This window comes from Podarcis erhardii (assembly GCF_964252035.2).
Source record: "Podarcis erhardii genome assembly, chromosome: 5".
Classification (NCBI taxonomy): Eukaryota; Metazoa; Chordata; class Lepidosauria; order Squamata; family Lacertidae; genus Podarcis; species Podarcis erhardii.
In genome coordinates, this window is record NC_138509.1 from 72,218,441 (window position 1) to 72,245,492 (window position 27,052).

General features: G+C 45.8%; 1 protein-coding gene across 1 annotated transcript in view; it reads right to left on the bottom strand.

Annotated features, from left to right (window-relative positions):
- Positions 1 to 26,365, bottom strand: part of IRS1 (insulin receptor substrate 1) — a 53,984-nt gene extending 27,619 nt beyond the window's left edge. The window contains 3 exon segments of the mRNA XM_081861507.1: positions 21,145 to 24,356; positions 24,358 to 24,422; positions 24,425 to 26,365. Coding sequence (XP_081717633.1) covers positions 21,167 to 24,356; positions 24,358 to 24,422; positions 24,425 to 24,784 — 3,615 coding nt within the window. The 5' untranslated portion in view covers positions 24,785 to 26,365 and the 3' untranslated portion in view covers positions 21,145 to 21,166.
- Between the last annotated feature and the right edge of the window lie 687 nt (positions 26,366 to 27,052).

A 27,052-nucleotide genomic window follows, 5' to 3' on the forward strand; every position in this document is an offset into this window, starting at 1 on the left:
CAGGGAGCTTCCCTTCCCTTGGCTAAATGAACACTCAAGCTCTAATTGGCAGTTGCCCTGGGACAGCAGAAGCAGGGGGGAAAGGACACACTGGCCCTATGCATTTGCCAAAACGAGCAACAGAGGCATGAAAACCACCAAGGGAATATCAGCCTGATCTGGGTACAAATGTCTGCTTATAGCTTGCCCCTTCATTCAGGTCTTGAATAACTGATTTCTTTCCTTTCCCATTTTCTTCTACTCCTCCTTGCCTTGTGTGCATCTTGCCTGTTCCGTTCATAAACCTCACAGCAGAGCCTGCCCATCCCCACACCTCTCTCTCTTTTTTTAATTCATGTGACACACATAGTAAATAAATAAATTTGTGATTCATTGCACTGTTAAGTGGCAAATCATTCACTATAAGGCCTATAGACTCGGATCTGGAATTCCTTGGGACTTTGAAGTTGGAGGGTGGCTCATCTAGAGTTTCCTAAGGGAAAGATGTAATAAGGCCTCAACTGTTTTCACCAAAGAGGGAAATTCCACATGCAGACACAAAAAACCCCCAAAGGGTATGTAATAATAAACAAGCAGAAACCTTCTAAATAGTTTGATACCAGGTAGTTTTCCCAGGTTTACTTATTTTTTAAAAAAACAAAACCAAAAACCTTTTTTTTTTTTTTGAGGCGGGAAAGGCACAGAATGCTTTCAACTAACTTTTAATCAGAGCAGACCCACTAAAATTATAAAATAAAATAAAATAACTCAAGTAGGTCCATTCATTTCAACAAGTCTACTTTGAGAAAAACTTAGTGAAAAAATTGCATTCGGCCTTGATTGTTTCCTAGCGCTCTTGAGTTCCAGTTGACAACCACGACCTCCAACAGGACCAATTTCAGCTAAAGGAAAGAAACAAATAAGTTATGAGCCAAAGTTAAATATTTGGGTGCGGACAAACTGGAATTATCACGAAGTTCTGAATATTATCTTTTACCGTCTAGGAAACGTAAGAAGCTGCCTTAGAATTACGGACTTAGAAGTGACCACAAGAAGCATCTAGTCCAATCCCCCTACAATGCAGGAATCTTTTTCTCTGTGTGGGGCTCAAACCAACAACCATGAAATTAAGAGCCTCATGCTCCAACTGAAGTATCCCACTTAGCCTTATACAGAGTCAGGACATTGCTCCACCAAGCTCAGTATTTTCTATGCAGATTGGAAGTGGCTCTCCACGATTTTGGCAGGGGTTTCTCTCAGCCCTACCTGGAGATGCCAGAGATGGAAACTGGGTACTTCTACACGCAAACCATGTGCTCTGCCGCCAAGCAACAACCATTAACTATAGGTTTATGCCTCTCACAGTCAGGATCAATCAGCTCAGACAGGAACTGGGATGATTCAATTGCAGAGTGTGGACTCTGCTCATGGACTGCATTGTTAAAGCAGCTATACTTCGTCACTTGGCAATACAGTGGTGCCTCGCAAGACGAAATTAATCCGTTCCGCGATTCTCTTCGTCTAGCGGTTTTTCGTCTTGCGAAGCAAGCCCATTGACGGCTTAGCGGATTAGCGCTATTAGCGGTCTAGCGGCTTTTAGCGATCAGCTGAGAGGCGGCTTATCAGCGGAACAGCTGATAAGCGGCTTAGCGGCTTAGGAAAGGGGGGGAGCGAAAAAAAACCCGCGGGAACTCGCAATATTTTTTCGTCTTGCGAAGCAACCCCATAGAGAAATTCGTTTAGCGAAGCGCCTCCAAAACGGAAAACCCTTTCGTCTAGCGGGTTTTCCGTCTTGCGAGGTGTTCGTCTTGCGGGGCACCACTGTATTTTCACCTCTGTGGGTCAACCCAAGTTTATACTGGCGTGTTCCAAAGATAAAACTTAACTTTTTTTTTCATTGCTAGAGCCAAAAACGATGAAAGAGGATTGTCTTTGAGCATATGCAGAGTACATTTTCCACCCCAGACCAGGTCCACCTAGGCCTGCCATTAGTATTTTACAGTGTGGCTGAAATGATTTAAGCCTCAGCAGTGCACATTCGGGAAATTGTTACAACACTTTTCCAGTTGACTCCTACTTCTTGTGGTAAATTTGAACAAATCGGGAAAGAACAAAAATGTGTAGGAGGGCATAAGCTGTGAATTCTTGACTTTGACAGCGAACTACCTTTAATGAAGACTCTGGTCTCTTGGAAAATCACCTGCTCCTGCAAACATAGCAAAACAATAACTGCAGTTGTGGTTATCGTATGTAAGCAGACCCACAATGGAAGAACACGTCCACATATTGGTTTCTTACTAAGGTAGCAGTCCCTCTAACATGCCCACTTTCTAAAAAGGAAGAGGGGGTGAGGCCTGAAGGAGAGAACTCTTGTGACAATAACCAATACAGTGGTACCTCGGGTTAAGTACTTAATTCGTTCCGGAGGTCCGTTCTTAACCTGAAACTGTTCTTAACCTGAAGCACCACTTTAGCTAATGGGGCCTCCTGCTGCTGCTGCGCCACCAGAGCACGATTTATGTTCTCATCCTGAAGCAAAGTTCTTAACCCGAGGTACTATTTCTGGGTTAGCTGAGTCTGTAACCTGAAGCGTCTGTAACCTGAAGCCTATGTAACCCGAGGTACCACTGTATTTCTTTCCCTGACTCCAAACCCTCCCTGACTTCTAAATATGCAATTCCTTGAGTTTCTTAGGCAATAATCTTCTGCAAAACAAGTGGTTTCTTTATTTACACTTCATTGCAGACATAACAGAAATGAATTCAAAATGCTGTATTTTTAATGTGAAATAGCTGCTCCATATATATACCTTTCTCCAAAAGCTAAGCTATGCACGTTTCTCTCTGTAGCTCAGCAAAAGCCTCTCCTATAGAGACATCACTGATCCACACACACCTGCAATGAAAAGGGCAAGAGGTGCTGGGGTAGAGGATATATGTATGTGGGTTATTTCGATAGAAATGTTTTGTTTAGGACCAACTCTTCATTTGTTACAAATCACACTTAACAAACACATGCATCTATATATGCCAGTCTTGCTTTAATAGGAACCATGTGGGGCAGAAGAACATTAATCCTTCAACAGTTTCCTTTCCAGACAAGTCAGATTTGCAGTTAAAACAAAATGCTGTGTGATGCTAGAAAGACCAACATTCAGTAAACAAAATGAATTCAATACAGAAACTGAGAGTCTGGGCAGAGCCTGCATGTCCTGATTCCCCCATACATGTATTTGTCTCTTTCTGCAAGTCCACATTCTCCTTCTGTGCCGTTTTGCTGCCTATCTTTGTGTCCATGTCTTAATATACACTCACTTGCATTTAGTGGACATCTCGCTAATATACCATAAAACTGCTCCAGCTGCAAATGCGACTCTTGTTTCCTCAACGTAACGTTTGTTAGGTTTTCCCTGGCAAATGTCTATAATTCTCACTGTTCTGGCCATGCATATTCTATAACCACAGCACACATTTTTGTTGAAGAATTGACAAAAATGCAGCTAACACTCCCCAATGTGTTTGTTGCACATTGGAACTTAAGACTGCAATCCTATTGACATGGAACTTGCTCCCAGATAGACATCTCTAGGATTGCACTCTCAGCCTTTCAAATCATTAATTCTGTATGCCTAAGTTCCCATAAGAATGAAGGAAATGAAGGTTAAAAAAACTGATAAGGGCTGAGCCCTATCTATTCTTGATGGGGAAATACCAAACATTTGTAGAAGCTTAAGAAAAGTAGTTTCCCATTGGTTCTATTAATACAGGAGTCATTCAGTATTTCCAGATCAGCTTAGCATATATACTGGTACTCTTGTTTGTTATAGAGGTCTATCTAATACAACCTGTTGCACCTACTGAAGCGCAGATTCTGCGCCTTCCTTTTCTTAGTGAGAGTGCCAACTGAGGAGAAATGGCTCCGTTTGATGGAGGCAAAATGGCTGAACTTGCAAAGACTGTTTTGGTCTTGTGTTTCTAATTTCTGTTTTCCACAGTACTGCTAATAATAAACGGCCAGATGGCGACTGAAAGGAAGAGTGTGCTATGTGACCTTCACTTGCTAAGGCAGAATGAACTTAAGGGAATCCTGTCATAGAGTGACACAGAGAGATTAGAAGGTGCCAAAATATTTGACACTGCCAGAGTCACATAAGGTGGGGAAGAAAACTACTGCTTCGATCTTGCTCTGTCGAATTGCATTTGTCCCGCCAAGAAAAGAACATATGACTCAAAGGGTATAAAAATATTAACAGAATCTGTTTTGCATGCTCACAACCAAAACAAAAGGTTCCAACACTACCTGCCATTTCTAATCTTTATTTCAGTCCTCTTAGCAGGCCCCATTTCCAACAGGTTTTCTGCAGCAATTGGAGATCTACTTGGATGCCCTTAAAATGAACGGCAGTGCACTCTGCCAGATGATTCCAATGGCAACCTCTATATAGCTGTTGCAATTCTCTAACCACTTACTCTGCTGTAGTAATATTTAAGGAATGGCATAAAGTAATTTGAAGCTTACAAGTAATTTGATGACTACAATCAGATTCTCAGGAAGTGCCAATCTTCTTGAAGTGACAAATTACACACCACTGCCTATCCACTGCCATTCTGCTCCTACTGCAGGGCTACAGCAGGTGCCTCTCACTACCCTACCCAAAGAAGGAGCAAAAGAGACTCGGGAGACTCAAAGCAAGGGGAAGCCAAGCCGCCATACTCAAATAATTGTTTGCCAAGCTGCCATAAAGAAAAGACTTGCAGGCGTTTGTATTCCAATTTACGCTTTTAGGCAAGTTGCATTTGCACTATCAGTTGCCCGAGGTGAATTGATGTATTTACTGCATTTGTGCAGCTATGCCATAGGAAGGGTACTCTGGGCAACTCACAAAGCAAACAAAACAAAACAAAAATGCACATGCTTTAAAATACAGTGGTACCTCGGGTTACATACGCTTCAGGTTACATACACTTCAGGTTACAGACTCCGCTAACCCAGAAATAGTACCTCAGTTAAGAACTCTGCTTCAGGATGAGAACAGAAATCGCATGGTGGTGGTGCGGCGACAGCAGGAGGCCCCATTAGGTAAAGTGGTGCTTCAGGTTAAGAACAGTTTCAGGTTAAGAACGGACCTCCGGAACGAATTAAGTTCTTAACCCGAGGTACCACTGTAATAAAAAATCTTAACAAATCAATTTAAGAAACGGAAGCACAATTATAATTCCGTTCAAAGCTGAGAAGCCCAGATTATTAAACATAATGGTCAAGCATTCTTACATGAAATGTGAGTCAGCAATGCCAAACAGGAACTCTTGTGCCTTTCGTGGTTATGTTCTATCTCCCATGCCAGAGGCACTATGTCTTAGAATACAAGTTGCTGGGAATCACAGGCAGGAAGAGGGCTGTTACACCCAGGTCCCACTTGCAGGCTTAGCATAAGCATTTGCTTGGCAACTGTGAGAACAGGATTGCTGGACTAGATGGGTCTCTGGCCTGATCCAGCAGGGCTCTGTTTATGGCCTTAAGTTCTCTTCCACCCTAGGATAAGCAGGCATGCAAACAGCAGCAGGATATTGATTGTTGCTAACCTGTAGTCAGGAGAGCTTGTATTCCTACAGTGGCCTGGGAATAACCAAAAGACAGTCAACAAGGGGGTAGTGGGAATGGCTGAAGAGCCATGGAATTTCCTCAGTCAAAAAAAAAAGGAGCTGTTACTTCACAGGCTCTTGATCGTGTAAACATAACCCACATAATGTCCCAAAATGTACTTTGAAGAGTGTGACTTGTGCCAATCCAGCAGAATCAATGACTATTAATGTGCTTTCAATCGCACACCATTAGGTCAAATGATAAAACCACAGGGATTTCATTGCAGCTGAAGGTGTACAGATTGTGGCCTTGTAAAAGCTATCTAAAACCCTGTCATCTGATTCAAATATAAGAAGCCATCTAAAACACCACCTTAGGAGGTACATAAGCAAGTCTAATACAGGGGGAATTGCAAATTCTACAACAGGAAACCAACTAATTAGCATCTGATCCACGCTTTATGAAACGTACACCCCCACCACATTCATACTTCTGTCCTCAAATCTAAATGCAGTTGCCGTGACCTGAATCAGTAAGAGGTAATTAATGTCACGAGAGCTCTACAAAAACAGAATAAAACTTGATGAGCTACTTTAGCAAAAAAACAAAAACAAACAAAAAAAACCCCAAAACAGTAAACAACTGCATCAAAACAAAGCCAAGGTCCTGTCAATCTTTAAGAGCATGATTTTTTTGAAAAATGTGGAACATCTAAGAGTATTAGTATAATTAGACACTTAGTCACAGAATACTATTTCTCTCTATTGAATAATAATGTAATCGCAGCAATGCAATCCTAGATTTGCATGAAGTCAGGAGGAAGTGAAGACCACCACCAGCAGTCACAGCGCGGTAGCAAGAAGGAAGGAACACTGAGAAGGGGAAAGTGGTGGTTTAAAACAACGGCAGAAGTTTGAGTAAAGCAGCGATGGAGGAAACTTGAGAGGAAAATGGTGGTTTTAAACAACGGAAGGATTGAGTACAGTACTATGGAATTTTTGAGGGCTCCACATCCTTTATCTTGCTCACATGTAGCAACTGCAGGGTGAAAGAGGGAGAAGTTTGAGTGCTGCAAGAAGGTAGGAAAGACTTTAAAACAATGGCAGAGACTTAAGTAAAACAAGGATATAAAGTCACTGGGAGGGGGGAAAGTGGCCATTTTTAAACAAACAATCACAGGTCTCAACTTCATTTATAACATGCATGTTCCTATAGGCTTGAAATATTCCATTAGTTACCCATGCATTGCTCAGTCTTTTCATGCTACAGAGCAGCAATCTTCAACCTTTTCAAACTCAGATGTCAAACATGCATCTGGGGACCCATTTCCTCTTCTTTTTTCCTCTATATATTTTCATGGCAACAGTGCTACAGTTGCGACCCACCTCAGTTCAAGCCATGTTCTGGTAGAAGGTCAAATATTTTAGAGTTTGGTACTGCAGTATCTCTGTTCCAGCATAACAGTAAATACCATTGCTACTGCCTGCCTCTGTTAAATGTTAACCAGGATGTTAAAACCCCGGAGCTGGCTTGGCAAAGGATAATAAAAGATGGGATAACTCAACAGGGCAGTTGCCAACGTTAGAAAAGTAGCGTAGGAGTGATAATTGCACACCACCACTGGCAGCCATCAATAAAAAATGTTAGCAGGACACTGATTTGTGTGATCCTGGTTATGCACCTTAGCTCTAAATATCCCCCCTTCCCTAAATAAAAAAGACAGATTGAAGTTGGTTTACAATGTCATATCATAATTTGCACATCCTTCAGATTCTTTTCTACATCTCTATTCAAGGAAGCCACTTTGGGGAGCTCTTTTTGTTGTTGCTGCTGCAGAGTGCTTGATAATAACAAAGACTCTATCCAAGATCTTGTTCAACAAAGAGGTGTGTGAAACAGGCTTTTGAATACATGCTAACATTCCTCTTGTGAGTTTCATGCCCTGAGGCAAAAAGCACTATCCAACCATTCTTTCTTCCATCTTGAGAACATTCCTTACCAAGTTCAAAGGCCTGAGAAACCACATACCCCAGCTACAAGCCTGCACACCTTTCCCCTTGCAGAAACTTGCAAGATGCAAAAAGTTGGTTGAAGAAAGTATTTATTACGAGTGTTTAAAGACTGTTAATTAGGTGACACTATTATCAGAACTTTTGACTTAGATAAACTATGCTAATTCAATTCACAGGAGTGCAACATTTCAATCTTTCATGCATTTATAAAACCACAACATATTACAGCATGGAGTGATTCCAGTCCAAAGCTGCACAGGTGCTCCAGTTTAAACATGGAGCTGCTGGGGAGCTCAGCCTTTCCTGTTTACTACACTTAAAACTTATGTGGAAAGCTCTTTCAAAAAGCAAAGTGAACGAGGAAGTGCTTATGTGCCTGCACATTGAAGCCCTGGATGAGGCTAATGAGGCTTTGATATATTCACAAGATGCACATACGTTTATAAGTTCTGCTTGGTAAAAACAGGTGCCTGAATTTTTAAAATACGATACCGTATTTTAATGTCGTCTCTCCCCTCCCACCCATTTCTGCTTTGCTGAGTGACTTCTCACCCATTCCATACAGAAGTAGCTACACCAGCTATTCTAACTAAGAACTTCCTTGCATTTTCATTTGTTTACAAAAATGGAGGGTGTTGTAATGTAAAATGTAGATCTGTCACTATTTTTTGGGGGGGGGGATGACAACAACAACCATGCAAGGGCTAGTTCCATCTCAGATGGTCTCTGCCAGCATCCTACAATAACAGGTTTTAACATTTTCTGCTGAAACCTGTATCCTTGAGGGTTTTCCTGTTGTTATTCTGTCTCTCACAGCTACAATAAACCTACCATTAAAGTTATGGACTGGTCATTTCTTCGTCGGAGGGCAAACGGGCAAATTTTGCAGGGGATCAAATACTTTCCCCCCTCACTGTATATCTTTAAGGATAAAGCAAAACAAGTGCATTTATTTCATTTGTGTTTACAATAAACAATCCTCTAAATAAAAACAAAATACAACAAATAACTGCAGATTGCACACAACTTTGTTTGCAGTTGAGATGGATGTGATGATCTTAACATTAATAATAAATTATCATCATCATCATTTATACCCTGCCCATCTGGCTGGGTTTCCCCAGCCACTCTAGGCGGCTTCCAACAAAATATTAAAATAAAATAATTCATCAAATATTAAAAGCTTCCCTAAACAGGGCTGCCTTCAGATGTCTTCTAAAAGTCAGATATTTGTTTATTATCATGATTATTATTATTATTATTATTATTATTATTAGTTGTCTGCTATTGCAGCCTTGGCTAAACTAAACATCTTTAGTCTTTGCTTGAACCCTCCCACACCAAAAAGAAAAGAAAAGAAAAAGATTGCTGAGTTTTCTGCTACTGAACAAAACAACCCCAGCTGATAATTATCCTATTTACATTACTCTTTTTGAAATTATTTCTCCTATAAATTCCAGGAGCAATTTAATTGCACTTGATGCACAGATCTAGAAACCTACACAGGGAATCCAAGTTGTTTTTTTAAAAAAAAATACACACAATTATTAAGCATATTATTCTAAACTGGTCTGTTCTGAAGTTCTTGAAAAGTCGTATGTCCTACTTCCTATTACTCATTCTATAGAATATACATTGCATCTAGCACTTCCACCAAGAACCACAGGGTGATATTTCAGGAAGTAGGTTAGACCAGATGGAGGGGAAAGAGTCAGCAGCGACAGGGCATGAGAAAGTTAAGGTGGGAAGATGTGGTCCTCTCTGCTCATCCACATGCCTCAAGACCACTCACCCTGCTTTACAGGTGAATGGGGCAAATGCATTAACAAACACATGTTGCTGCCTTCATCATGTGTAGTTTGGTCCAAAGAGAGATTCCAACCTGGAATGAGAAATGAAAAGAAGAGCGACCTCCTTTTTTAAAAAAATAACATCTTCATGGTGATGTCCAAATGCATTGATAATTTCCATAGAATGGCTAAATATAGAATCATAGAATTGTATAGTTAGAAGGGACCATAAGGGTCATCTAATCCAGTGTTTCCCAACCGGTGTTCCGCGGCACACTAGTGTGCCGCGACACGTTGCCTCGTGTGCCGCTTGGGAAACACTGCTCTAAGCGAGAGGGGACTCTGCTCAGGCTGCATCCGCAGTGCGCGAGGGAGGCGCTTCCGGCGGCGGCCGTGACGTCACCCTGCGCGCGGCGGCAGATTCGAAACTCCTCAGGCGCAGGCGCGGCTGGAGCAGGAAGGCCGCTCTGCTTGAGAGGAAAGAGAGGGAGCCGCCGCCGCCGGGATGAAGAACACCGTTCCGCGGAGCACCGTGAAGAAGCTGCTGAGCAAGCACAAGCCGCACTTGCCTCAGGGTCTTACTGCCCACCCGCCTCTGTTTCCTTGCTGTGCTTGCTCAAACGGAACAAAGAGCAGGGAAAGCCCCTCCCCTCCAGGCAAGCAGGCAGGAGGGAGAGAGAGAGAGAGAGCGCGTGCGAGCTGGCTGGCTTGGGTGAGTAGGTGAGGGAAAACTTTTGCCTTCCTTTCCTCCCTCCCCGTTATACCCCTCTCCTGCATTCTTAGCCAGCTGCTTCTCTGCACACCCCTCTCGTGCTCCTTGTCCGTTCTGTGTTTTTCCTTCCCTCCCCACTTAAAATGTGGTTTAAAAGCATGGATCCACATGGATCCTCAGGATCTTTGCATTGGGTCACCCCAAATTCACCAACAGATCACATAGCATGTCCATGGCTACAGCCTGCCCTCCAAAAATCACGCACCCACTGTTGCCTGGGGCTGCAGTGGTGCAAAAATGTGGTTACAAAACATGGATCCACATGGATCCTCAGGATCTTTGCATTGGGTCACCCCAAATTCACCATCAGATCACATAGCATGTCCATGGCTACAGCCTGCCCCCCCAAAATCACGCACCCACTGTTGCCTGGGGCTGCAATGGTGCAAAAACGTGGTTACAAAACATGGATCCACAGGGATTCTCAGGATTTTTGCATTGGGTCACCCCAAATTCACCATCAGATCACATGTCTGTGGCCACAGCATGAAGCACAAAAATGATACATCATTAATATTCACTGCCCACGGCGGCAGCCAATCGGCTGCCGCAAAGGGCGGGCCCTCACAGGTTCACTGAATAAAGTATTTTATAATTTTTCATATTTCTGTTTACTTACTATTTCATAATAAAGTAATTATAAAATACTTTATTTGTGTTTATTTGATTCCTATTAAAGAGAGTTACTTTATATATAGTCAATATAGGCACAGAGTTAATTTTTTAAACATTTTCTAATGGTGGTGTGCCTCGAGATTTTTTTCATGAAACAAGTGTGCCTTTGCCCAAAAAAGGTTGGGAAACACTGATCTAATCCAACCCCCTGCAAAGCAGGAACCTTTTTTCTCAATGTGAGGCTTGACCCACCAACCTAGGTTTAGGACTCTTAGGCTCTACTGCCAGCTCTTAGGTAAGAGGCAGCTAATTTTTGACAGTCTTTTCATTTTTTTATGCATAGCTGAACTACACAGCTCAACTTGAAATAAGGCAGAATATCTGCAGCTAAGGTCCAAGCAGCCTGACAGCACTTGGCAGATAGTTTCTGTTTGTAAAGTCTGAATGAAGGGGCAGGGCGGGGGGGGGGGGGGACGGGACGAAAGCCTTACAATCCGTCAGTGAAGACGTTTCAAAATTAAACTTTCTATATGAGAGGAGGAGTTTTAAGTAGAATCTGATCTATAATTAAGACACTTGCCACAGGACACCCCCCCCCCAAAAAAAATCACTCATTTTTCACTAGCTTCCAATTGCACTGTAAAGTTTTGCAAAGAAATCAGCAAATCTTTCAATTATAGAAGGTTAAATGTGACCTAGATATGTCAAAGATGATCAGAGAGACATACTTCAAGCCATCTTTTGGTTCGTTTTTAAAAGTGCCAGACTTATTTACATCCCCTTTAACTATTTACACTCTGTGTTGGTTAAAATTTGTCACATTGATACATGCATAATATATGATGTTTACTCAAGCATCCCCGACAGAACTTGCATATTGTCCTCCTTGCCCCTGCGGAATTTCATGAAAGGGTTTGTAATTCATATTTTATTTTGACATGACTGAAACCAGACTGAGTTAAGCAAAGGTGTGCATATAACATTGTGTATAGTCAAGAGACCACGATTGCCATTTCAGCATTCTGGAGAACTGGGAACAGAGCTGCATTTGCGAACTACCTACCCTATTTCAATGTGTTTTATAAAAAGCAGTAAAAGATTATTGAAACTGGCAATTATTGCATAAGATGTCCTTTATCAGCACTCTAAATTTAAGCAAATTATTCTGCACTCTTTAATTCTTTGGCTTACACTCTAGGGAGCTGTTTCTCTCTCTTTAAAAAAATATTTTAAAATTTACTTCCCCACTTTACAATATACCGTGCAAGGAAGTCCAGTAACTTATAGGCTACCACATTTTTAAAAAAATACAATGTCTATTTTCATCTGAAAAAGGACACACAGGTGAGAGAAGCTGGGCTTTCCTCTCTTCTCACCTTACCCCTTTCTGCCCCATTGCCCCAGGTACTTTTCTCCAGGCCTAGCTCTAATACCAGAAGTTAGCCAAGGGGTCGGCAACCTGCGGCCCATGGGGGTCGTTTAACCAGCCCATGGAGCCCCGCCTGCTCAGTAGGCTCCCGTGCGCCATGCTAAACTGACACGGAGCAGAGCGGGGACCACCTTCCGCAACGCTGACCAGCTTCCTATTGGCTCAGAAAACTCCTGCAGCCAATGGGAAGCTGTGCATGCCTCCTCCATGCTGGAAGGAGGGCAGGAAATAGCGTTTGCAAATGCAGGCGCATGCACACACACACACTCCGGCCCACTGCAGGGTCTACAGGACCGTGAACCGGCCCAAGCTAGAAAAAATTTGCCTACCCCTAAGTTAGCCAGATTAGGAGGGAAAGTATCAGAAGTGATGCAGCACAGGGAGGTAAGAATCACACAGCACTATCTGGTACTGTAGACAGCATCACTTCAAAATGGGAAGGATGCCATCTTTGAATACTCCTTGAAGGTGTTTTTTTCAAAAGTAAAAAAAAAAATCACCCTCTGTAAGTAAAAATCTGTAAGAAGGGACGCGGCTGGCGCTGTGGTCTAAACCACTGAGCTTCTTGGGCTGGCTGATCTGAATGTCGGCGGTTAGAATCCCCTCGATGGGGTGAGCTCCCGTTGCTCGGTCCCAGCTCCTGTCAACCTAGCAGTTCAAAAGCACACCCAAAAGTGCAACTAGATAAATAGGTACTGGTTTCGGTGTTCCGTTGCGCCAGAAGCAGCTTAGTCATGCTGGCCACATGACCCGGAAAAACTGTCTGCGGACAAATACAGGGTCCCTCGGCCTGTAAAGCGAGATGAGCGCCGCAACCCCAGTGTCATCTGCGACTGGACTTAACCGCCAGGGGTCCTTTACCTTTTAAAAATATATAAAGGCATAGAGAAAAGTTCTAGTGCAGCTTTCTATTAAAAAAAAAGGAGAACGTTCATAAAATGTTATCCCCTGTCAGCAGCCTGAAGTGTGATTATGTATTATACCACCTTCCAACTCATTCAACCACATGTGTATGCACATTCCAGTGCACAGCACAGTGACACACACAACATGGATATGTGCAATGATTCCTTTAGCTAGGCTAAGTTGCAAGTGATGGAAGAAATCTTTGATGGCAACTGAGTGTAATTTTAAACAGTATGAAAGCACGATGCTTAGATAAGTTAATGAGAAAAGTTCAAATACTTAAATACAGAATAAGACACATAGGCTAAGGTTAGCAAACAATTACTAAGAGGACAAGGAAATCAAATGTCTATAGGAGGAAGCATACTTCTTCGACTTGCATACCTTACAGATTTTCAACTTACTGCCCCAGAGCCACAAAAACTTCTGCAGATTTTGTCTTTGGCAATATGTCAAGTTTTTTTTCTTTTCTTTTTAATGGTCTACAGATAAGAGTATTAATTTAAAAGTTACTCCGCCTTAACTGTACACAATATTTTAATTGGGAGTCAAGCTGACCTGCATTTTGACAGAAGGTCTGAAGTCATAACAAGCAGGAAACTTGAATCCTCTGGCAGGAAGTTCCCTAAATTTGCATGCTGACATACATAGAAAGCTTATGTCCTCATCTTCACATACCTACCTACCTTGGCTGCAAGCATAACCACATCTACTCAGAAGTAAATTCCACTGAATTCAAGTAGGAGCTTGCAACCAGGTAAGTGAGGTTATTACGGCAGTCTAAAGCAGAAAAGCTAAGGAGCTCCCCAGTAATCTGTATCTTCTGCCTTCTGGAAGAAGGTCCAGGGTTATAAAGACTAGGAATAGCCGCCTGAGAAACAGTTTCTACCCAAATGCAATTTTGGTTTTAAACGCAGTATAAGGAGTCTCTATGGGAGTATATTGTAATTTAAAATGGGGTATCAGAGTTTTTAGGGGGCTAACCAGGCTAGGATAGCTGGGATAGCAGGCTTGTTGGTTTTTGAATGTCTTATGTAGATTTTTCAATTTCGTTGTTCTGTATGGGACAATGACAAAAATTATCGTATCGTAGCATAGCAACTCCTATGTGCACCCACCCTAACAATAACTATGTCATGCAATGTGAGCAGAACTATGTGCTGGAAGCATGCAGAGTTACATAAAACCCAGAAATAACTATGACCAGTTTTGGAAGCAAGTTTTGCCCGTTCTGCCCCATGTTCCCATGCCAAAAAGTCATACCTACCAGCAAACCCAGCCTACGCAGATGAAATGATGTCACGGGATAGTGCAAGCAGGGATATAGGTTGGAATTAAATGTGAATTCTTCAGTGTGTGCCCTCCCCTAATAAGTGTCCCTCCTTGTACAAATAAAGAGGGGAAACTGAATAAGAGGCATAAAAGAAAGCATTTGCTCTTTATAACTTTAATGTGCTAAATCATTTTGGGTGTCTAAACAAAGAAAGCAAATGCGTCTCACAAATACTACAAGAAATAAATTAATGGTCACTAAGCAAATGTAACAGCCAAGTTACTGCAGTAATTTTCACATGGGGAGCTGGACTCTCACCAGAGCAGTCATGAATCACATGGCTCCCAGGAGCTGTTGTTGGCACTGTTATTTCTAGTTCAGTATTTGTATCAGCAGGCAAACCTTAAATAAAGGCAACATTTTACCAGCAGAGTAATCAAAAGTTTGACCAGGGTTTTATTTGATTTGCTTTTCTGATGTCATAAAACATTTTCACTGGAGACTGAAAAAGCAGATTATCATAAAACCTACAATTAGGTTATTACTGTCTTGTCTTGATAGTAGAACTTGATTTTACATCCAAAAAATTTCCCCATGTAGCAGAAGCACAAGACATTCGGCACATCAGATATCTGCTTGGTACCATGGCTTAGTACAAACATCTGGGCTCTAGGAGAGGAGCTACTCTGCTCCTCCCTGGTCTATCTGCAGCAGTATTTGAAAACCTCAATTATTCCATGTTCATAAAAATATGCACTTTAAATCCTTAATACCCTTCAACTATGACCCTCCTAGTGGCACAGCTATAAAACTGCTAGCACATATGCAAAGCTAAGCAGGGTCAAACTGGATGGGGGACCTTGTGTTGAGATTCCTGCATTGCAGGGGGTTGGACAAGATGGCGCTTGGAGTTCCTTCCAGCTCTGATTCTATGACCTCTGCACTGATTATGCTGAGTTAAAGTGAGGAATGAACAGGCATAACTTAACTTTAATGAGGAACCACCAGCTCCAGGCTGGTCCTAGCCTGCAGAGCCTTTTGATCCAGCTCATAGCCTCTCCTCCTCTGCCTCACCCCCCCCCCCCCACTTCCAGGGTTTTGGTCTCCTCTTTTGCCAGTTGTGCATCATGTGGTTGTTTGATACTCAGCCCTGCATCCCCCTTGCCTCACTGGGGTTCCCTGGACCTCTCTGTGGATAGTGGGTAAAGTTCCTCCTTTCAAGAACAAGCCAAACCATGCAAAACCTGAAGGAAGGTCACTGTCCCTTTAATTCACCCTCATCTTGGGTTCCTCCCTCACACAGAGCAGGAAAGGGGCTTTCACGTTGTCATTGTGGATCTTGCATAGCAGCTATGGCTTCCTGCCTATGGTCTGGTCTGGGAGCTGGGGGAAGGAGGTGGTTTTTAAGAAGTGTATTCCCCACCACACCCCGCCAACCAAGATGCACATGCAACACCAGGCACCTATCAAGCAGTTTAATACAAACCCTCCAGTAACAGGAGACGGGTGAAGGAGGAATGTACAAGACCATCTCCCCCCTTCTTTTCTCTCTCCCTGCCCCCCAACATTTCTCCCCCTCCACACACATGGCTTTCCATGACCTTCTGTTATTTAAAGTTCCTCTGCCTTGAAGAGTTTGCTGAACTTGTAGTGGAGGAACGGGATACAAAGCATATCCAGCAAGACCGAGGGTGGCATTCGGCTAAGTTTTGCTCAGACCTGACCCACTGAAGTGAATGAACATGGCAAATTTAAGGCCATTACTGTAATTTCAACAGGTCTGCCCTGAGCAAAGCTTGGTTTAAAACCATGCCTTAAGACCAGGGCTTCCCAAACATGGGTCTCCAGCTGTTTCTGGACTACGATACCTACCCTGAAACGTATTGTGGACTACAATACCTTCCTGCTAGTTAAAATGATGGGAATTGGAGTTCAAAAACAGCTGGAGACCCAAGTTTGGGAAACCCTTCCTTAGACCAAGCTGCGAGACAAGGAAGAGGAGATTGCGGGTTCATGCCACAGAAGCACCCCACTCCTAGAGTGGGTCAAAGATGTTAACACTCCCCACTTTTGCCCACTTTCCTCCATTTTGTTCTGTGAATGGGGGGCATAGTTACATAGGGTGAGCAAGAATACACCGAAGAGAGAACTCTTTTCCTTCTCCCCACCAGCGTTAGAAACTGAGATATGAAAGCTAGGAGCTAAATGGCACCTTAAACCTAGGTTATGGGCGCAACGACGCAATATCTAGGTGCACTTTTTTTAATAACAAGAATACAAAGCTGAAAATGAAGGAACTGTTGCTAAAACATTATGTTCATTTTTCACACGGTCTAGTCCTTCCCCTGCCCACTCCACCCCCTAATATTCTTAAGAGGATCTCTTCTCCAGTCTTCAGAGAGTAGCCAGAAGTGGGAAGGCACAAAAAGGTCCTCCTTTCTTTCCACTCTGCAGTTTTAATCTGAAATCTTAGGCGCAGTACTGCAACCAGAGCTCAGAAATCGCTCACTCCAATGAAATTCCCTGTCGCAAAATGTGCCTAGAACAATGGGAGTTTCGAACACTGAACCCCACTCTAAGGTTCCAGCAGCTATGATTTAAATTAACAGGTCAGTCTTTCCAGTATCTTAAATAGGCTTTCAAATCCCTCTTAAAAAACACGAATAAGGAAACAGGAGTTACGTTTTATCTTTTCACCTTTAGCAGGTATTGCTGGGTGCCTTACAAATAATTCCTTCTCTCAGTTATTTCTTCTCTTCCTTAGCCTCATTTATTCACAGAGACTAATGCCTGTATACATGGACCCTGCTCACTACTGGTGTGTGTGGCTGCAATAGATTTCGTATTAAAGTAATGTGGCCCTCAAAAGAAAAATGGCTCATGTGAACATTACAGAACATTGGCATCATTCTTTCCCTTCCCTGGGCAACACTGTCAACTACAGAGAATACATTACTGATAGCATAGCCAAGAAACCTGTGATGTCTACATACAGCTTCACTGATCCAATATTTTCCAGGGAGAGAACAGCGGTATGTATTCCTGTAGTTAAAACATGTGTGAACAATGAACAAATAAAGCACGACTGCCCAAATAACCTCCACAGAAGTACTTAATGCTGCTTGTATATCTTTGTGCACAGTCTTAAGCGTAGACATATTCCCAGTTCCACCTGAATAAAGATGCAACGGAGGCCAAGACATCTCCACAGTCAACAATCCAAAAACAGGCCAATAACAGACTTTATGGCTTGGCTCAGTGAAACTATATTGCTAACAGAATTCCACTCCCAGCCAAAGCAGTTCTGTCAGTCTAAACGCTGTTCTTGCCTATGTCTGAATGAGAAGTGAACAGAATGTCTTCAGCTATGAATCAAACTAAAAGAAAACCGCACCAGTTATTAAAAATGCGCAGGAAGAGCCAAACTCTACAGGTTGCAGCAGACTTGACATGGGTTTTTGCTTCAAACAGGACATGTAAAATATTCACTGCCTTAACATGCACAAAAACAAAATGGCAGCAAAATAGCCCCTCTCATAAAGCATCAAAAGAGCAACGTAAGAGGATCAGGAAATGTAAATACTCTCGACTTTAAGATATCTTAGGAATTGCATATGTTCAGCCAAGAAGGCAGGGGAGAACTGTGATCCCATGTGAGGAGGAATTGAACTCTCTACAACATTTAATTTCCCCACTACCCTTCTCTGAAGAATGTAAAAAAGACTGCATTGCACCCATCAGCCCAGAAAACCCCCACAATAGCTCAGTTAGCTGAGTATTAGAAAGCAACACATATAGTGCTCAGGGGCAAGAGTCGATCTACACTTCACTATATGATTGTGCTAATATGTTACTTGAGCTCTGCATAGTTCACTGGACAGCACCCTTGAAAACCACAACTGATTTACTAAAACAACCAAACAACAGAAGTCTAGCACAGCAATGGTTTCCATTAGACAAACCATCAAGGAATAAAACATTAGCCAAGCAGCCCACTTTCATAGTCACCAGTGTTCCATGAGAAGTTGTGTTACCCTGTAACTGTTCTCAGAATCAGCTGATAACATGACAAAGGAACAACCGAGGACATCGAGGACCATAAAACAAAGTAATTAACTGCTTATATATATTATGCGGCAACAAAGCTATAAACTCTTAGAACTGAAGCATCTGGGGAAAGTCAGTAAGAGCAGAAAAGAAGTGGAATCTAGAGAATGGTGTCATGAAGATTATTTAGACTACATTTTGAATAGGCAGCAAAAGAATGAGGCTCCCCATAGCAATTCATAGTTGTGCCAGGGATATTGTGACTGCAAATAATGTGGCTGTCAAGAGCGCATCCATGAAAAACATTGTTTTCATTATAAGAAGCACTTGCAAGGCGGCCTACAAATCTTTACTATCTGCATTTATATAATCATAGAATTATAGCGTTGGAAGGGACCCTGAGGGTCATTTAATCTAACCCCCTGCAATGTAGGAATCTCAACTAAAGCACCCATTACAGATGGCCCTCACATTGAAATTTAAAGGCAGTAAGTAGTTAGAGTGTTGGAACAGGACTTGGGAGACCCAGGTTCAAATACCCAAAGCGATGAAGCTCTCTAGGCGATCTTGGGCCAGTCACTGTCGGTATAAACTACTACAAAGGATTGTTGTGTAGATAAAACAAGGAGGTGCAGAACCATGTACAGCACCTCAAGCTTTTTCTAGGAAAGGTGGGATATGAATGTAATAAATATAGCTATTTAAAAATTTACCTGGTGCACATAAGAGAAGCAACAGGACCTACACAGTCATTTGTGATTTGCTATGTGGTAAAAAGCAGTAATAAAGGTGCTTACTTTATTTTTTGATGGTGCAAAATGTTTATTCTGGGTATTCATAGTTTTCATTTTCAATCCTCACGTATTCAACTACAGGAAAACCACCTCTGTGTTTTGTAAGGGCATTTACCACTCCCATCTCTCAACACTGTTAGTACCTATACCCAGCAAACACGTAATTAAAACACGTCACAGAACAGAAGAAGTGTTTGTTATGACATTCTAAGATCAAAAAGCACACTGCTGAATTTGCCTCCATCTGTGCCAGTACAAACATTTCCTACGTCTCACCAGTAATTGCCATGGATCAAAGATAACGGGGGTAGTAGGAAGAGGTCAGATCAGGAGGAGTGTGATAATACAAAGCTCAGGGCAGAATCATAACTGCAGAACATCAAGATTTTGACAAGCATAATGAGTGGAAGAAACACTGTAAGAGTGGCAGCCATATTCGTATCAGCAGTACACACACCCTGGAAAACCTACAGCGGTGATAAAGCATCTCATTATTTTATTATGCTTCCTTGTGCAGACTCATGGGACCATAAACGAATCTAAAACATTCTCTTTGCTACTTCACTCATCACCATAATTTAAATGCAGAAAGTTTATGGAAATTCTGCTTAATTTACTATTTAAGAACTGCTCATTCATCTACTTTTGCTCAACGCAACACAGCAGCAGGAAAGCTTTCTCAACAACATCAAGCATATTCTAAGTTAGTGTGCCTTTTGTTTCATATACACTGAGCTTTGCAAACATCATCTACTGGTAATTAATCCCCATAGCAACCCATTGAGGTAAGTATTACTACACGTATTCTACGCATAGGAAAACTTGCCCGGAGCCACAAAACTTGTCACTGGCTCATTCAGGATTAGACTGCAGAGGTTTCCAATTCCAGCTCTCATGCCCTAAGTTAAAGACCACACCTCTTTCTCATATGCAGCATGCACACTTGCTCAGGCACACGCAAACACAGGATTCCTTTCTTTTAGACGGCAGTTTTCTGAAGGTTAAACAAGTAGGACAGCAGAATATTCACAAAGACACTTCTCAGAGCCTCAGCCAAAAGTGGATTAGGGGATTTCATAGAGAAAAGTATAATGTAGTAGCAACAACAATAATAATAACAATAACAATGGTGTCTACACGTAAAAGATTATGCTTTGGGGGTGCTGTATTATACGATATATTGTTTCTAAAGGTACAAAAGCAAATGAGAAACAAAGAAACCCATTTAATACCCCACTATCAGGGTTTTAAACAGCTGCAACATTTTTGCAATGATTCCCCCCCCCCCTTTGTGCAACTGCCCCAATTTCCAGATCAAATGCCATTAGAAAGGATATTAGAAAGGGATATTACATAGCAAAACACAAAGCAAGGCAGATTTTGTTTGATTGAGATATATTAACCAGTATTAACCAGGCTTCAAAACCAAGCATAGCCTGAGATTTCATCTCATGTTTGCTATCTAGTAGCAGTGACTTCCTCCTTTCCCTATTAACAATCCTTTCATAGGACTTTGTTTCCTTGACAAATGTTTATATTATGACCATAAACAGAGCAATATAACAGACCTAACACTCCTTAACCAGAATTAATGGGATTTGTATGCCCTGACCACCCATCCTTTAACACAGACTTGTTCCGGTTCTAACTCACCAGTAAACTGAGGTGCTCCACACACACACACACACAGTATGTAAGGGTGACCAGGGGCAAAATAGGGGACTAGATGCAGTGCACAAGTAGATGGCAGAACGGTCAGATCTATTAACGATTACATAATTTAAACCAACTAACAAAATGTGACCTAACCCATGCCCAAGCTGAGAGCATGTTCACTGAAGGGCTTACTGGGGGTACCAATTCAAGTCATCTTATTTGCAATAGTCCAAAGCAGTTTCCCCACCCCACCTCTATGAACCAGCCATTAGCTCACAACATGCTCACCTTGTCTCTGGCTCTTGCCCAGCTACTGGATGTCCTCCCGCTTGTGGAAGCTGATGCTGGCATATGCACTTAATTCATCACCCAAGTGGCTACTCCCACAAGGCTGATTAGGAGATTTAGGTGGCTGATGCTGCTGTGTCGGCTGCTTGACCCCTAGCAGAGAAGCGCTCTCCTGAGGGTGGGGGTGGTGATGGTGATGATGCTGGCGGTGATTAAAATCCTTCACTAAGTCCAGGTCGATGTAATTGAGCCCATTCTCCATGCCACCCCCAGCCCCGCCAGCTGCCTGCTCCCTCCTGAACGCCGCTGTGCCAAGGCCGGAGAAGGCCCCTGCCTCCCCAGATGCAGGCTTGAGCCAGACGTTTTCGAAGGAGGCTGAGCTGTGGCGCTTGGCGTCTTCAGAGCCTCCTCCTGGTCCGTGGGGCAGGGCTGAGGCCCCAAGGCCACCACCAGGCGTGGTCGAGGAAGCAAACGTCTCGGAGCTGTGGCGGCGCCGGCCTCCCTGCGGGTCAGCGCGGATCACTTTGGCACTCTGGCTGCTGCGGCTGGGGCTCAGGCTGACGTGCGTGAAGGCGCTGCTCATCCCCGGAGGCCCCATCATGGACGAGGAGCAGGAGTGGGGCAAGACGGCCGGCAGCTCCCCCGGCTGCGCCTGGGGGTGTTGAGAAGGCAGCCCCACAGGCGGGGGGCTTTTCTCCGGCCTGCCGCGACCCATCCTCATGTCAGCGTAGCTGAGTAGGAGGGCTGGAGGGGGAGGCGAGGGGGTGTGGGCACACACTACATACTGCCCCCCGTTCCCCAGTTGCATGCTCATATAGTCTCGGCCACCGGAGGGAGCTGCCCCGGCCCGGCTTGGCTGCATGGATGCCAAGGTAGCTGGGCAAGCTGCCCCCCAATCCATATTCATATACTCCTCTGAGCTGGAGCCAGCGTCTCCGTGGGGCAAAGGCGACGGGAAGGCCGGTTGCTTGAACTCAATGTTCACGTACTCACCAGGGCTTTTGGGCTCTGGGAGCTGTTCCCGAGCCCGAGGCAGAGTGCTGGCCTTTGGGCCATCCAAGGACAGCCGGGTAGGCCTGGCCAAGCGGCTCTTGGTCCGCACAGCCGCGTCCGCAGTACAAGAAGGAGCAGGCTGCAATGGCTGTGTCTGCGTGGGAAGGGCATACCCCACACCCTCCTGTCCCCCAGGGCCACCAAGGCTGTCGCTACTAGTGGAGGAGGAGGAGTCCTCGGCAGCAGCGTAGAGCAAGCGGCCGGAGCTGAAGGACATCCGCATCTGGGCATTTCCCTCTTCGCCTGTCTTGCGTTGCATGTGCTTGAAGGAACGTGGCAGGGAGAAGTAAGAGTAGATGGGCTTGTGGTGGGACCGGGTGGGTCCTTGCACAGATGGCTCTTCTGGGCCTGGAGGTCCTGAGCTGGCGAAGTAGCAATCTGGAGGGGTGCTGGTAGCAGATCCACTGGCTGGAGACATGTTGATATAATCACTCCCACCACTCAGCAGCTTCCCCTCGTTGCTCTCCACAGAGAGCTTGGGGTGGTGGCTAGTCCCATTCATCCATAATTTGCTGTAGGCAGCAGAACCACTGTCTGGAGAGCAGCTGCCGCTGGGAGACATCATCATGTAGCCATTGGAGTCCACCGTGGCCTGTACATGACGGCCTCCTCTCCCAGGGTTGATAATCTGCTGTGGGGCAGACACACTCTTAGGGCTCATGGGCATATAATCACCACCTTTGGGAGTACTACCACCATTGGGGACTGGGGCCACTCCTGGCAACATTGGCATGTAGCCATCATCAGTGTGTGGGGTAGAGTTGGTCCGGTGGTGGTTGGCCTCCACCTGATGCATCTCTAGACACTCCTCAGGGTAAGAATGGGTTGGTACAAAGGCAGAATGTCGATAGGAGGAGAGCCTGCTGCCGCCACAGGAATAAGAGGGGAGCATCTCAGTATATTCCTCAATGGAGGCCACTGAAGACTGCGAGGGAGTCTTCTGGTGGGAGATGGTAGGGGAGGTACCAGCTGAATGAGTCCTTTTCCTGAAGCCTTTCTCCGGATCACCCACATCCTCACCGCCAAGCCGGGGGCAGCAGGGGGCAGCAGGGCAGCGGGTCTGCTGCTGTTGAAGGTGGCAAGTGCGGGGGGTGAAATGACCATTAGGAGCTGTGATGCTGCAGCAGGACGAAGCAGCCTTCCCTCCCATGCATATGTAGTTGCTGAGCTCCTCGTCTCCCCGGGCAGGTGGGGTGTGTCCTAGAGAATCAGGGGTCACGCTGCGGAAGGAGCTGCGGAAGTCACAGGGACTGGATCCATACTCGTCGGACGAGATGAAGCCCCCATCGCTGGGGGAGCCAGAGACCGAAGCGCTGGAGCGACGTGGGAAGAGGCAGTCCGAGGTGGAGCCGTGGCCGCTGGTGCTGCTGGATGACAGGCTGACCGGGCTCGTAGCAGAAGGGGAGCAGCGTGAGGAAGGCATTGGGATGGAGCGGCTGTGGTTGAGAGGGGGGTGGAGCCTAGAGCTGCCGCGGTGCCTGTGTGAGTGGGTCCGGTTGGCGCTTGGGCTAACTGGGCTCCCGTCCACCGAAGCTGGCCTGGACATGGTACCTTCTCCATCACTGGAGGCTCTGACACGGAAAGAGTTGGGCTTGCCCCCTGTCCCTCCTCCCACACCACTGCCAGCAGGAGAGGTAGCTGTCACGCTCTCAGTCCTGGACCTACGGCTGAGCCCCACCTGGCTGGGCGGGGGGTTGTTGACATGGTGCCTACTGCGGAGAGGCACCGATATAGGGTTGGAGCAGTTGGAGGAGGACTGGCTTTTGCTACGGGGGCGGAACTCCTCGCTCATGGCCCGCATAGCCTCCAAGATGGTCTCATGCATGTTCTGGGCTACTACCGAGTCATCTACTTGCATCCAGAACTCACCTGGTCCGGTGACCGCAGAACGCCCCACCTCAATGAAAAAGAAGTTTTCCGAGTGGCCACACCGCCGGATGTTGAGCAGCTGCAGCACCACGGCTGCCGCGTCAGAGTTCAGCTTGACGAAGCTGATGGTCTTGTTGGTTAGGCACAGGCGGTAGATGCCGATCAGATTCTTAGTCTGGCCCAGGCCCTTGGGTTTCAAGATCACCTGCCAAACTTCCTTGAATGCTGGGCCAGGAGCCATATCACCGTAGGTGTCCTCCCCTGCCTCTCCCATCCCAATGCTTCCACCACCCATGGTGACATCCCCATGGTGGTGGTGGTGGTGGTGGTGGTGATGGTGGTGGTGGTGGTGCTGATGGCTCTTGGCCCGGTTGTGCAGTTGTAGCAGAGCCTGGTACCAACTCTCCTGCTCAGGCTCGCTGTCAGCAGCAATGGCAAAGTGTTCGTCCTTAGTGTAGAGAGCCACAAGGTACTTATTTTTGGAGTCTGCCCTCTTGTTGATGTTGAAGCAGCTCTCCAGCGGGATAGAGCGCTTGGGGCCCCCCGACTTGTGCCTCCACTTCTTTTCATTTTCATAGTACTCCAGCCGGGCGGGTCCGGACTCGCTGGCTGCCCTCAGCACGAAGAAGCGCTTGTGCATGCTCTTGGGTTTGCGCAAGTAACCCACCTTCCTGACATCTGAGAAGAAGCCCTCGTTATTATCCGTGGGGCTCGCCATGCTGGAAGGGGAGAGAGGTGGCAGAGCAGCTCTCCTACTGCAAAGGGGCAGCTTCCGAAACAGCAGAGGGGGAAACAAAGCAACAACAACAACAAAAGAGAACTAACGGAGCAGCCCAAAATCCAATTCTTGCAGCAGCAGCAACCAAACAAAACAAAACAAAACCCCAGCAAAATAGCACTGCAAACCCCCCCCCCTTCCAAAAGGGGATAGGAAGAGAGTAGCAGGCAAGAGAGCAGCTGTTCAGCGTCCTTCCAGCTCCAGGAGCAGAGTTTGGGTTGCTGTTTTTATTTCCAAATCACCCTTCGCAGGAGAAACGTGGCTTTCAAAAGTCCAGTCCAGGAAAGTCTCGTCCGAGCAGCAGCCGGGAAAGGGGAGAAGTGCATAATTTCATCCGTGAGGGGTGGAAATTCCTCCAGCGACGGGAGCAGGATGGGGTTCCCCCGTTGCTTCCCTCCCAAACAAACAGCCCCCTCCCCTTCTCAAGTTACCCCTCAGCAAGGAGCGAATTTCAGATGCCGATTAAATATCCTCTCGCGTTGGGAAGGGAAGATTTGCTTTTGCAAAAAAAAAAAAAAAAATAAGAGAGGAGAAGGGAGGAAAGTCTTCGTCGTGAACGCAGGCAACCCTTCTTTCCGAAAGCAAAGAAACAACAACAGTCAGTCAAAACACCACGCCAACCACCTTGTTTTTCTTCCCCGCCAAAAAAATGTCAGTCAAAATATCCTTCGCGGGAGAGAGAGAGAGAGATTGGGCGGGGGGGGGGGCGCGTCGAAAAGAACCCAAACAAACAAAATATCCGGGGGGGGGGGGGAATCAGCGCCGCTGAGACTGCAGCTTCTTCAGCTTGTGCAGGAGAAGACTGGCGACCCCATTCAGTCCCGTCTGGTTAGGGCGAGAAAGTGCCATTTCGACACAAAACGCGGGCAGGCGGCTGCAGGGGCGAGAGCCGGGAAGGAGACGGCGAGGAGGGGAAGCTGCCCGAGCGGAGGAGAAGGAGGAGGAACATCCTCGCGGCGGCGGCGGCGGCTCCTGCTTCCACCTCCTCCGCCTCTTCTTCATTCCAGTCGGGAAAGTCTCGGAGGGCACTCGCAGCGGCGGCGGCGGCAGAATCCGTCTCCCTCCTGCACCACCGCTACGTCCTCTTCCTCCTCGTGCGCCCCAGGATGAAGGAGGCGAGCGAGGGGGGGAAACAGCAGCCGCCGGACTTGCTTGCTTTGCTCGCTGGCTGTCTCTCCCTCTCCCTCCTCGGGCTGCTGCCGCTTGCGGCGGCGGCGCCTGCAGTAGCTGCAGCTCCGCAGACTTTCCCGAAGAGCCCCCGCGAACCAAAACAAGCGGCTGCCGTCTGTGTTTATTATGAGTCCAGCCCCCTCCAGCCGCCGCCGACACTCCGTCTCACTCCTAGGAGAAAAACACGTGATGGCGCCAGTGCGCGGACCATCCCCATCTCCAGCCCCAGCAGCAGCAGCAGCAGCAAGAGCGCGGGAGAGCAGGGCGAGGTGGGAGGGAGCGGGGTGGAAATAAGCGCCCACGCGCAGCCTAGCTTAGTTAGCGCGGCATTCCAAGCCCGCCTTCCCGCTCCCATGCCTGTCGCGGCGGCGGCGGCGGCGGCTTTTTCATTCAGCACCCCAGCCAGAGCGCTTACCTTTAGGCGCTGATCGCGTTCGGAGCCTCGGCGGGGGGTCGCTTTCCTATTGGAGCACCTGCCTGTCCTTCTTTGGGCCTCCTAAGGGTTGTGTGGAGAGAGCCAGACGAGGGAGGCAAACCCAGGCTTGGTTGAGAAGCGCGGCGTAGTAGTTTGTTATGTATAATATGTGTGTGTGTGTGTGTGTGTGTGTGTGTGTGTGTGTGTGCGCGCGCGCGGGAGCGAGCTCGCGCCTTCTCCACCCCCCCCCCACACACACACGAGGGAGAGAAAGAGTAGACGCCATTCACTGGCGTGATATTTATAAAACTAGGGGGTTGCGGGTCTTGCTTTGCCTTGCCGCCGCCGTGATTGAAGCAAAGGCGGGCGCCGCGACGGGTTTATTCATCCCATAACCCCCTAATTATTTAAAACAAAATGATTTGTAGGGAATTAAAAGGGGGAAAAAAGTCACGATTTGCAGCGCTTTGCGGAATAATTAATATTTCCCCCAGTCGCCACGAATTGCTCCTGTTTTCCCTCCCTTCTCGTTTCCGCTTGTCAACCTAGCATTCAGGTCCCCCAATCCTTAAACGTTTACATGGAAGAAAGTCCCATTGAATGTCATGGATCTTTAATTTCCA